Source organism: Trachurus trachurus (assembly GCF_905171665.1).
Source record: "Trachurus trachurus genome assembly, chromosome: 19".
NCBI lineage: Eukaryota > Metazoa > Chordata > Actinopteri > Carangiformes > Carangidae > Trachurus > Trachurus trachurus.
In genome coordinates, this window is record NC_139913.1 from 945,867 (window position 1) to 959,310 (window position 13,444).

Sequence of the window (13,444 nt, forward strand, 5' to 3'; positions counted from 1 at the left end):
TGAAGCACAGTTCCTGTTGGAACAGACCACAGCACCTGTCTGTATGTCTTATAACCCACAACTATTAAACACAGTATTATTGTTCTTATTACTGACTCTTATTGATCATTATTACCAATAATCAATCAGCACAGTATCAGAATAAATACAGAAATAAAGCTTAGATGGTGCTAAAAAAAATATAGAAATCATTCATTATTGATTGATTGATTGATTTATTCATCTATTTGACAAAACATATACACAAATCAGTAATTCATGATCAATATACGCAAAAGGACGAAGGCAGAAGCAGATCGTGTTAATGCCTACCCTGTTTACAGGAAGAAAGATGACAATAACAAAAGAAGATTACACCAGGAAAGTAGAGTACGGTAAGTAAAGTAATAGTATCAAAACGAAAGAAGCAGAACCATCGATTTAATAATAATAATTAACTTACTTTATCCTAGTGTTAAATATTTATTCAATACATTCATTCATTCATTTAGATTTATTCCATTCATGGTTTACATACATTCATACATTCATTTTACATACATACATTCTACACATGGTTGCACACACCATTGTCACCATGAATGAAAAGAAGCAGGATGAAGAAAACGTATAGTAGCTGCTCCTTTCTGTTATAATTACATCGGCTTACTATCAACACCAATATTATTCTCTGTTTCAGAATATTAAAGATGATGAAACATAGTAGTGACAAGAAAACAAACAAAATAGCAGTGGACACCATTGATACATTGATTTTAAACATCCTTTTAAATTGGGTAGGCTACTAGTTGTACATGATTTTAATTCAGAAATGCATTTGCCTTTAGTGTTTGTCTTTGCTTTAGGTTTGTTTAGAATGAGGTCATACTGGGACTCTCTATTGAGAACTGCTCTTGTTGCAGGAAGTAGGTAGTTTAATGCCTTATAAGGTATTACAGCAGTGTTTAGCTAGGTAATCCTTATTCTAATGTCTTTCTTTTGCAGTATGAAGATTGGATTGGTAATAGTTTTATATGTGTTTCCCCATAAACCTCAACACAATATGTCAGGTAAGGCAGTATGAGGGAACAGTTCACTATGTAGAGTCAGTTTTTGTTCACTATGTAGCCTACTTTATCTTATGTATTATGATAATGATTGTTATTATAAATGAATGAATGAATGAATGTTTATTTTTGAACATGTATATATATAAAAAAAAGTATGTAACTATTTGTACCTACAAAAGAAAAAAAAAAGAAGAATTGAAAAAATTAAAAATAGAGCCAAGACATTACAAAACACTGCACATTGTTGGAAAAAAGAGTGGGAAGAAGTAGCATACAAAACGTTTTTAATTTCCCACCCCTTTTTAAACAACAATAATAATGGCAATAGTTATTATTATTATTATTATTATTATTATTATTATTATTATTATTATTATTATTATTATTATTATTATTATTATTATTATTATTATTATTATTCATAATAATAACTCGAGGCTCCTTTTTTTGGCTCTGACGTAATCAGCGTCACTTGCCTTTTTGGTCTCCTCTCCTATTGGCTGAGCCTCTCTGTCTCTCTGGGGGCGTGTCCCAGCAGCAGCAGCAGCGGAGGTTTCCTCGTTAACATGGCTGCAGCAGCAGCAGCAGCAGCAGTAGAAACCAGTAGAATGTGAAATAGAAACTCCACCAGCTGCTCGGTGTGTCCGCGGCTCGGGACATCTACCGGGTTGGACTGGTTTCTACCGGTTCTACTGGGACCGGGACCGGGACTGATCCTCCTCCATGAACTGCACCAGGTGAGACTCAGCTGATATGAAACTGCGCCACAGCAGCGGAGACGTCACGTCCTTCCGGTGTCACACTCCACCACTCTACTGTCTCTACTGTGTCTGTAGTTTACTGCCTCTGCTCCTCAGTGTCTATTGTCTCTGTTTGTCTCTACTGTCTGTGTCTCTATTCTCTACTGTCTGTTCATGTCTCTACTGTCTCTACTCCGTTTCTATTGTCTCTATTCTAGTGTCTCTGTCTTTATTCTAGTTTGACAGGAAGTCTGTGTTGAGAAACTCTCATTCTGTCTCCATCTCTACTGTTTCTGTCTCTATTGTCTCTCTTCATGTTTCTACTGTCTCTGTTTCAGTGTGTCTCCATCTCCACTGTCTCTGTCTTTAGGGTTAGGGTTAGGTTAGGAGTAAAAAGTGAAAAAGTGTGACAACCAACCCCGGTCTCCCCTACTGTCTGTCTCTACTGTCTCTATTCTCTACTGTCTCTGTAGTTTACTGTCTCTGCTCTGTTTCTAGTGTCTCTGTCTTTATTCTAGTTGGACAGGAAGTCTGTGTTTCAGTTGAGAAACTCTCATTCTGTCTCCATCTTACTGTCTCTACTGTCTCTGTCTCTGTTATCTGCCCCACTCTACTAGTGGGGCAGATAACTGTAATAATCGTTCACTTCTGGAAACAAGCACCAAAATTGGCACACATACTCCTTAGGGATTGCTCTTTTGATAAAACCCGTTAGCCACCTAAAAATTAAAGATGGCGGCCATTTTTCAAGATGGCCACCATTGAATGTACAGTAAAATTGCATTTCGGAATACAATCGCAAAGACTTGTCCTATTTTAATGATCTCGGTATCAAATAATACATTTTTCACTATGCAGAATCCAAATTTGGACCCATGGACTTACTCACTGGCTTCCTTGTACCATATATCAGTCCTGGAATCCTAATATTATGCTTAATTAGAGGTTAATTATGCCTGACTCGGCTAAAATGCACGGTAGTGTATATCGTAGTAATGTTAGAGGTTTAGTATGTGTAGCATATTCCTGTACTAGGCTTCCAAGCTGGATATGACACAATTAGGTGTGTATGTGTGTGTAGGCCACCACAAACTAGACTCCGCGGACTCAATGCAGACCCAAAGCGAATACAGTAATATTGCATTTCGGAATACAATTGCAAAGACTTGTCCTATTTGAATGATCTTGGTGTCAAATAATACATTTTTCACTATGTAGAATCTGAATTAAAAAATGTTGGGGGGAGTCTTGTAGCCTACTCCTGGCAGGGTTACCCAAGCCGAACAGGTCAGACTAGACAAAGAGTGATCCCCCGTCGCTATTAGACAAGTCAAGTCAATTTTATTTCTAGAGCACATTTAAAAACAACAGGTGTTGACCAAAGTGCTGTATACAAGATTAATTCAAACAAAGACGGGACAGACACAAAGAAACATTAAAAACAACAAGTGAGGGGGAATGATGGTATGATGGTATGGGAGGTTCCAATGAGACTGAATTAAAAGCCAGAGAGAAGAGATAAGCTTTTAGCTGAGTTTTAGATGTCTGTGGAGGGTGAAGATCTGATTGTTTGTGGGAGACTATTCCATAGTTTGGGACCAATAACTGAAAAGACTCTGTCACCTCTTGTTTTTAGTTTTGTAGGTGGGATGAACAGCAATGACTTGTCAGTGGATCTGAGCAGACGAGAGGTGGAGTAGGGGGTGAGGAGTTCTGAAATATAATCAGGTGCTAATCCATGTAGTGCTTTAAAAACAAATAAAAGTATCTTAAAATGAATCCTATAGGTAACCAGTAAAGTGTGGCCAATATAGGAGAGATATGGTTGATCTTTCTGGTACCAGTGATGAGTCTTGCTGCTGCATTTTGGATTAAAGCAGCACTAAGGAACTTTTCAACCTTCATAAAATATTTTCATAACTTTTGTGATGATACATCGACTTACAACAAGTTGAATGACACCTCTGTCATGGCCTGAGGGTGTCTGTATCTCTTTCTCTGGCACTAAGCAGCTTTGAGGAGCATGGTAGGAACCCTGCTCTCACGCTAGTGTTCATGGGAAATGGAGTCTTCCTTCACTTTCACTTTTGCGAGTCACAACAAGGAGGGAACAGGCAAAACGGCACTTTAGCAATGGATTATGTTTGTGTTTTCACTTTGAAATGATCCACTGGAAACAGAAACTTAGTTTTGATGTCTTTTGTTAATTTTAATGCAGGGTATTTACAGGGCTTCATGCTAGTGTTCATGGGAAATGGAGTCTTCCTTCAGGCAAAACACTACCGCTTTGGTCCACAGGCGCCGCCAAACTCAACCAAAACTGAAAGTTCTTTAGTACTGCTTTAACTGTAAACGGGATAGGGCTGATTGGGTGATTCCGGAGTAGAGAGAATTACAGTAGTCTAGTCAGGAGGAAATGAAGACGTGAACCATTCCAAATCTTTGGCTCACAGGAATGATTTGACTTTTGCAATGGATCTTAGACGGAAGAAGCTTGTGCTGACTACTGAATTTATGTGTTTGTCGAATTTAAATCCAGAGTCAAAGATGACACCAAGGTTTTTTGCATGTGGTTTTAAATGTGAAGACAGAGGACCAAAGAGCACTGATGATCAGGTGGTAGAGCGGGTCGTCCAATGATCAGAGGGTTGGCGGTTCGAATCCCGCTCTGTCCCGGTTGCTGCCGTAGTGTCCTTGGGCAAGACACCTTACCCACCTTGCTCCTGATGGGTCGTGGTTCGCGCCTTGCATGGCAGCTTCCGCCATCAGTGTGTGAATGTGTGCGTGAATGGGTGAATGTGATGTACTGTAAAGCGCTTTGGGTATCGTTAAGATGGAAAAGCGCTATATAAATACAAGACCATTTACCATTTACCATGATGGAGGAGGAAGTCTCTGTGGGGCCAAAAACTAGGGGCTCAGTTTTATTTTGATTGAGCTGAAGGAAACTTTGAGCTATCCAAGATTTGATGTCCTTTATGCATACTAGTAGTGCACTGATACGACCCAAGTCAGATATTTTCAACGGGAGATGTAACTGTGAATCATCGGCATAACAGTGGTAAGAGATATTGTATTTTCTTATCGAGCCCAGAGGAAGCATGTATAAAAAGAATAAAATAGGTCCTAAGATGGAGCCTTAGGTGGTACAAACCTGAAGAATGAAAAAGTCACATAACATCACATAAATAAGTCAATAAATAAATGTATCTGTCTTGTTATTTTGATGAATACAAAAATAAAGAATACAATTAATCAGATAGTGTAATACTATATCAGACAATTATAAAAATTGAGACAAAATTGAATACAATGTTTACCTGGTCGAGATGATCCACAGCGCCTTCAGGCATTGTAATCGAGAACCATCTGGGGTTTTCTTTTTTCAGATGCCTGGACGCTGGGCTCCCGATGCTTCGAGCTCATGAGAAGAACATTTCTTCCCTTCTTAGGGACGTAGGACACCATGGCCCTGTTGTGTGTGAAAGCAAACATAGAGGAGGTTATCTCTCTATGTTTGACATTTAGCAGCTGCGGTGGGAGCTCCGGTTTATTTTTCCGGAGCGTTCCCACCAACGCTATCCTCCTCTTCTGTAAATCCTCTGCCAGAGGAAAGGACGTGAAGAAGTTGTCGGTGGTTTAACGTGTGCCCTTCAAGCTCAGCGGTGAGCTCGAGCACCACGCGCATCCCTTGATTTTTCTCTTTTGGGACTGTGGCAGACTTCCCGGTGTAGACTTGCAGCCGCCATGCGTATGAAGTCTTCACGTCACAAAGGGCCCAGACTTTGACACCATATTTCCCTGGCTTGGAGGGCATGTATTGCTTGAAAGAACAGCGGCCCCGAAAAGGGACCAGCTGTTCATCAACACATACAGTATCTCTCTCCCAGGGTTGAACATTTTCGGGGGACGGCTGCTCCACAGGCTCCAGAGCTCTTTGATTGGCCACAGCTTGTCTCTCCTGTGGCGCTCTGGCCGTTTGAGTTTATCGTCAAACCGAATGGCCAGATTTATTTGCAGGAATTGCTTCTGCGACATGGTGCCGATGAACAAAGGACGCCCGGTTTCTCCGTTCCACAGGCTCTTGGTGGACTCGTGCTGGGACCGGTACATTCCTGCCAGAATCAGAAGCCCCAAGTATGGCTGCAACTCCTCCTCTTCAATATCTCTCCACCCGGGCAGAAACCTCCTCCCGTGCAGGTTTGAAAAATGCCGGATCAGCTGCAGAATTTCCTTGGAGAAAAAAAGGTGAAATGCTGACTCAGGGCTGTTAGTCCTGGCATTGGCGAAATGAGTTGGTCCTGGGGTCAACACTGGACGTGGGAGGTATTGCACAGTGTTTTCATGTGTGGGAAACCACTGGAGTTTCCCATTCCTTGACATCCATGGACTCTCCGAATCCACTTCATTTTCTGCATCTTCTTCTTCCTCCTCCTCCTCCTCCTCCTCTGTGCTGCCTTCTAGTTCCTCATCTGATTCCTCCTGGCTGTCACTGGAATCTTCCCCATTGTCATCTTCCAGGGTAGTGTCCTCCTCACTCTCTTCATGATGTAAAATTACAGCAAGAGCCTCCCCGACACTCATACGTCTCGTCATGTCTGCTGCTGGTGTAAAAATGAGTAGCCAAGACCGCAAACTGTTCTACCTCTAATTCTCACTGACTTAATCTAAACAGAGCGCGAGAGATGAACGAACACACACACACACACACAGAGCTGAGGGGCAAAAGTGCTTGTTTCTCTCTTTTTATTCTTGAAAAGGGGGGTTATGATAGCATCATATCCTACCACTAGTTGTGGTTTTAATTGCAGTTATATAAGCAAAATCTTGGGATACTTGTATTAAATTTGGGAAAGGGTACTCAAGCCAAACAAATATGGTGTCTGATGTATGATTATAATTATTTCTTAGATAGAAAATCGGTATCGGAAAAAACGGTTTTGGCAGGTCAGACCTCCTTAGAAACCGGAAATCGGTATCGGCCAAGAATTTTGCAATCGGTGCATCTCTAGTCGTAACGGAGCGGAGACGGGTCCCGTGGACACTTGGGGTCAGGATGGACAGATTGTGTTGATGTGTTTGTTTGATTGACAGTAGGGATGCACATTTAGATTTTTTTTTCTGACCGATAACCGACGCTCGTTAACCGATTATTAACCGTTAACCGATAAGATTAAGATGCTTGCGGCGCACGGCAAAAAAAAAAAAAAATATCGCTCCATTTTTTTATTTATTTTTTTGGCCGTTAAATACACACGTGCGCTGCGACAGAGCAGCGCCACATCCACTGTTCTCTGTCTCAGCTGATCGCGCTCATATGGAGGTTAGATCGTCCAATGTAGAACTGTTTTTATACAGAGTGCAGCCAAACACCAGGCTGAAGGAGCAGCAGAGCTCCTCTGACAGCTCCTCTGTGGAGCTGCAGGAGAGCTGCAGGTGAACCGGCTTTTTTTTTTCTCAGCGCCGTAGTTACAGGTGATTCACATCTATGTCTGTGTAGCCACGGACGTAATTTTAGGGGGGGACGCAGGGGACATGTCCCCCCCACTTTTTCAAAACGCCGTTTTTGTCCCCCGCTGTTTTTACCGTCCACAAACAATGTTACACTGTATTAACACTAGCACCGCCATTGCACACTATATACCTATAACCGCCATGAGTAGTTCATTGGACGAACTGTAATAAAGCGTTAATTAGAGCTGTATAGGTGTTACATTTGTCGTAGTCTTTTAACAGCTACTCTGGGCCATGAAGTAGGCTGCACCCCGCAGCCTCCGCGAGGCAGGGGGGGCGGGGGGGGGGCATACCGTAGGAACCCCGCCCCCGCCTGTAAAGCCAGGTTTCCACCGTATAAACAACCTTTTTTTTTTCTCTCTCTCTCTTTTACGGCAACATCCATAGTCCTTAGTGTTCTTTGTTTGATATGTCAGGTGGAGCTGCCCATCATACCGACGCAAGATTGCCCCCCCCCCGCGTGCGCTCACGTCGGCGCTTTACATGAAGAGCACAGCGACTCTGTTTTTACACTAGTTTGCTCCTAAATACTGGCTTTATAAAACGAATTTCGTTTTCTTTTGATATCATATTGATATTTCCCCCCTGAATGTGGCTACACCTCTTCTACAACTAGTCTGTCCAGTCTGGAAAATAATTTCTGCACCGTGCGTGTGTGTGGACGTGAGTGTGCATCTGCGCAGCCTGCGCACGTGTACACACAGAGATACACATTAACACGCACGCACGCACGCACGCACGCACGCACACACACACACACACACACACACACACACACACACACAGAGAGAGGGGGGGGGGGGGGGGGGGGGGGGGGGGAGCGCATAAGCCCAATAATGCCGGCGCAAATCGGTGAATTCTCTGGTCGTCCAATGAACGAACGTGGCGGTTATAGGTAAAAATGAGAAAACATGATCGATATTTTTTTGTGTGAGTAATATTGATTGTATTTAACAAAACGGGGTGCTGCCCAACATCATTTTAGGAAAAGTCACAGACTGGTGGACTTCAATGTATTTTTTAAATAAAGTTATGCACAAATGAAAATCAAAGTCGTCCAATGAACGGCAGTTGGCGGTTCTAGTGTTCATAGTCACAGCCATAGTCATTGTTCAGTCATTGTTTTATGGTATCTGTGCATCCCTAGTAGAAAACTAAAAGAACTGCTAGAAAACTGTAAGAAACTGAAAGAGTTTGGGTTTTATTAAAAATATGTCCCCCCCACTTCTAAAATCAAAATTTCGTCCATGTGTGTAGCTACATTTATTGTCTGACCTTCCTTCATGGGGGCTGCTGCACATAATGTCAGTCCTCCTGTGTAACTTGTTGCTGCGAAATATGACTGAAGGCAGTGAACTCTGCACGTGTCGACACGCCCCCATGAGTTGACGACATAAGGACCTAATAATAATAAAAAATAACCGATAGTATTAATCGGTCAAAGTTCTTGTTATCGGTTAACGGTTAAACGGTTAATCATGTGCATCCCTAACGGACAGCTGCTTGTCTCTAATGCATGAAGCGTTGTGTTGTTGTGTGTCCTCAGGGTTCTCCAGCTGCTTGCTCCCATCATGCCCGTCGACATGGCCGTGAGGATCTGCCTGAGCGGCTCTCCTCCGCTGCGCTCCTTCCTCGGTAACTACGACGACCGCTGCTCTCCATCATCGGCGGCCGCTCTGCTGCGACGCTGCGAGCTGCTGCGGCCGTGCCTCAGCAGCCACGTCACCATGGAAACCAAAACCTCTCCGTCAGCTGCCCCAGAGATCGACGGCGGCTCGGGGAGGATGAGGAGGAGGAAGAAGAAGAAGAAGGTGGTGTTTGCAGACTCGCAGGGTTTGGCGCTCACTGCCGTCCACGTCTTCGACCAATCAGAGGACGACGCGCTGAGCGAGCTGCAGTTCCACCTGACGGAGATAGAGGGCGCCACCGCCGCGCTGCAGCTGGGAGGAAACAACGGTGAGGAACAAGAGAGAGAGTGACGAGATTCAGACTGATGACACATTCACCACGCTATGAGATAATAACACAACGTTACCACACAGAGTTGTTTTAGAGGGAAATTCATGTAAAACCTCTGATGCACGTTGCCTTCAGGGACAGTTTTTCATCAACAGTCTCTGTATTTCCCTCTAAAACAACTCTGTGTGGTAACGTTGTGTTATTATCTCATAGCGTGGTGAATGTGCAGCTCACAACTTGTCCACCAGAGCGTTGTGGAGTTGTTGGATTGTGTATTTGATGAGTTTGATGAGGGAAACCAAGAAATCCAATAATGAGCCTCCGTAGCGTAGCTCTGAGCAGCTCACGGCTCTGCTCCGCTGTTCTAAAAATAGCTTGCACCGACAATTAACTCATTGAGTGCCATTGACGTCTATGGACGTCAATCAAAATCCAACGCTTGAGTGCCATTGACGTCCATAGACGTCAAATGCACTTTTCTGCGGCTGGTAAATGGGGACGCTGTTGCGCATACTGTGAGTGATTTTGGGACTTCTGGGATGTGTAGAACGAAGAAGACTGTAGATCAGAGCAAGAAGTGAAGACGGGGGAGAAGACGAGCGCGATCGGTACAGAGATAAAAAAGTCGGAAAAAGTTTCTATTTCTAGAGAAAAACGACGGGCAGAGCCTGGAACAAGTGTAACGTGGAGCTGGAGGAAAGCTTAGCCACGGATGCTATTAGCATAGCTCCAGCATGAAGTGATCAGAGGAGGCAGGAAAGGTAAACTCATCTAGATGATCAGCACCAGAAAGCGGATTGCGGAGTCAGTTTCACCAGTTGCTGTCTAACCGACGTGACGACGAACCGAGAGATCAGCGCGGTGCGTCGCTGCCGCGGCCGCGTCCAGCACAGAGGCTGAAGACGCCACGACGTCTCCCTCTCTACTTCAGAGACGATGCAGCAGGAGGGGAAGGAGGAGAGGAGAGGGGAGGGAGAGGGGGGGGAGGGGGAGGGGGGCGTAGGAGAGGCTGAGGGGGCAGCAACCGCTCGTACTTGTTGTATTTTAGTTGTTGTTGTTGTTTTGTTTTGTCATTTTTTTTTTTTGGGGGGGGGGGGGGGGGGGTCAATGAAAAAACATGTGAAATTAAATTTTCAAATGTCTTACATGTTTTTGAAGCCAAAATTAAAACGGATAAATCACTATTTTTCTTGAGAGACTCTTTTTCACAAAAATGCTTTTTTCTCAGCTTTCTAGAAAAAAAGTGGTCTTTTTGGTGCAAACAGGCTCTATTCAACTTAAGATAAATCAAGAATGGAACAAGGTACAAACAAATGGTTTTTCCCTAGTTATATAGAGAGTCTCCTCTTTCCTTTGAGCTGTTTGGTGTTTTCAGAGTCATAGTACAAAATATTCTCTGGGTCTTGACATATTACTCAAAATGCCCCAAAACGCTGGCACCTGGCACTGACCATTTTATAAAAGGTCTGGCACTCAATGAGTTAAAGGTAACGAACCTACTGCTATGACTATAGGGATTATGGCAATGGGCCAATTTGACATAGAGCACTGGAAAAGAGAGTAACGACACCACCATTGACTCCCGTGGTAATAAGGGTTTTGCGCCCCTAGTGGCAGGATATGGGTATTGCAAAAGCGCCCAGAAAACCCATTCACTCCAATGTATGTGTGTTGCCCACTTGCTTGTAAATTGATGAAAACGGCCGTGTGTTTTTTAACATTCATGTAGAAAACAGTTTTTTTGTTGTTTTTTTTGTTTTTTTACTGGCCTATGTGTTAATATTTATCTGTAAAGGATCCTCAATGATGCTATTAACGTGGGTGATCTATAAATGTCCTTAAATTATTGAAAACACCACACTGCTCATTCACCAACAATGCAGAGATGTCAGTTCTTGGGCGCTTTTGTAAAACCCATATTCCTCCACCAGGAGGCGCTGCCATTGGACCAATGCTGTCCTTACTCTCTTTTACAGAGCTCTAGTTTGACAAAGTGTTGAGCTATCCCTTTGAAAGTAAAGTGAAAATATCGTCTGAGTGCATCGTCACAGCCTTGGTAATAATCGATGATACAAACTGGTTTTGACCGATCGTCTGTGCCGTTGTTTCTGCTCTTCTGTCAGATCTCACAGACTGCGGTCCGGCTCTGGTTCTGGACTTCCCCCAGCCGGCTGCAGACTACCTGGACCTGAGGAACCGGCTGAAAGCGCAGCAGGTGTGTCTGGAGACCTGTTCGCTCCGGGACCGCCTGCTCTCCGGCACCGTGCAGGTCCGGAACGTCTGCTTCAGGAAGTCCGTGTCCGTCCGGATCACCTTCGACCGCTGGCGCTCCTTCCACGACGCTCCGTGTCGCTACCTGAACAACGTGTACGGCTGCACCGACACCGACACCTTCTCCTTCTCCGTGTCGCTGCCCGAGGAGGAGGAGCGTCTCGAATCCTCCGTCAGCAGCGGAGTCGAGTTCTGCGTTCAGTTCCAGACCGAGGACCGGGTCTTCTGGGACAACAACCGCGGGAACAACTACCGGCTGGTGGCGGCCGACGGCTCGGAGAACAACACGGAGATCCAGGGAGACCACGGCGGCGGTGGAGGTGGAGGAGAGCCGAGCCAGACGGAGTTCGGTCCGTTTGGGAGTCCCAGGACTTCAGCAGGGATCTTCCCCGAGTGGCAGAGCTGGAGCCGCGTGGAAACTGCTGCCCCCTACTGGTGAGACGCAGCAGCAGGACCAGCACCTACCTACCAGCTGATCCAGATGCACTGTGCTGGACCGCTTCTACTCGAGTCACTTTAGCGACCAAAAACAAAATCACTTTATGACTTCATGAAAGACAGATTTTATCTCCTGGGTTCCTCCCAGACTCAGGTTGAATGAAGTACCAGGACCGGCCGAGTTGGAGCCGAACCAGAATCCGTTTCTGGAACCCTCTGATACCTCTTTTCCACCAAACTGGTTCCGGTGCTGGTTCAGAGCTAGTTCCTGCTTAGCACCGGTTCTTTGTTCTTAAAAAACTGGTTCCAGACCAGCACCAACTCCTTTCTGGGCCACCTGGCAGCAGGGTTACCTTAGCAACAAGACCAGCAGGGTTACCTTAGCAACAAGACCAGCGCTAAGATATACAGACACGTTATCGCTACGTATCAAATTAGTTTATCAATGTAAACACAGTTGAAGCTAACTAGCTGAGCTACAGGCGGTGGCTAACAGCAGCTAACGCTCAGATCAAAACATAACGCCGTCAAAACGTAGTCGCCGGTCGCTGCGATTACGGCGAAGACGGCTGCTTCTTTTGTTTTAGCCGGGTTTAGAATGAGAGTTATCGTTAATTAAAAGCCTAGTCTGTGCTTCCACGTCGGGTTCGGTGTTCAACACCCGCAGGTCAGACCTGGTTTTAATGTTCTGGTCTGTTAGCCGCTGTTAGCTAGGCTGTTAGCGGCTAACAGGTCTGTTTCTAACTGTAGCAGCAGCAGAGAGATGGGGAGTGTGGCTCTTGGCTCCTAACCAGTGGAACCAGCACCAGAACTAGCTCGGTGGAAAAGAGGTATCAGAGGTCCATCATCTGGTCCAGCACCAGACCCGGCTCATATCATGTCTGGAGTTCTGGTGCTGGACCGTGGCGGCTCAGCTGGGCCGGTCCCGTGGGAAAAGATGCACAGGGATTTAGTTTAGCTTTCTGAAAGACGTGAAGAGAGAGAGAGAGAGAGAGAGAGAGAGAGAGAGAGAGAGAGGCTTCTCTGCTTTTAAAGAATATGCAACAATGAAGATTATTAGAATTAGTCACAAAGACTTTTTAAAAGCCCTGAAGGATTTGTCGGTCTGACGGTCTGGAGGCTTCAGATGAGCCTCTAAATGTACGACTTCTCCTTAAACTCCCCAAAGATTCCTACCTGTGCCTCACAAAGCTCCACACGGTTTTATTATTTACACCCTGACACCAGCTCCACAGCGCTCAGTAAACTTCACACGATGTTGGTGGAAGACGTTGGATTGAAGCTTCTGTTGATGGAAGTAAGGGACATGTTCCTAAAGCTCCTGCAGCCGCCTCTTCCATTCAGACCTCCCACACCTTCACACCAGCTCAACACAAACCTGAACCACACTGCAAAAACTCTGAATCTTTCCAAGAATATTTGTCTTATTTCTTGTAAAAAAAAGTCTTATTTCTAATCAAAACTAAACTCTAT

At 44.7% G+C, this 13,444-nt stretch overlaps 1 protein-coding gene across 1 annotated transcript; it reads left to right on the forward strand.

Annotated features, from left to right (window-relative positions):
* Positions 1-1,624: 1,624 nt before the first annotated feature.
* On the forward strand, positions 1,625-13,379 carry LOC311002582 (protein phosphatase 1 regulatory subunit 3C-B-like). The gene is made up of 3 exons (XM_083993987.1): positions 1,625-1,786; positions 8,850-9,259; positions 11,386-13,379. Exons 1-3 carry the CDS (start codon positions 1,773-1,775, stop codon positions 11,970-11,972), a joined length of 1,011 nt encoding a protein of 336 aa, XP_083850113.1. The 5' UTR covers positions 1,625-1,772; the 3' UTR covers positions 11,973-13,379.
* The last annotated feature ends 65 nt before the right edge of the window (positions 13,380-13,444 follow it).

Excerpts from the sequence above, each read along its gene's own strand:
- LOC311002582 (XM_083993987.1), top strand. Across the intron at positions 9,260-11,385 it reads GCAGCTGGGAGGAAACAACG|ATCTCACAGACTGCGGTCCG; the intron begins GTGAGGAACAAG and ends CTCTTCTGTCAG.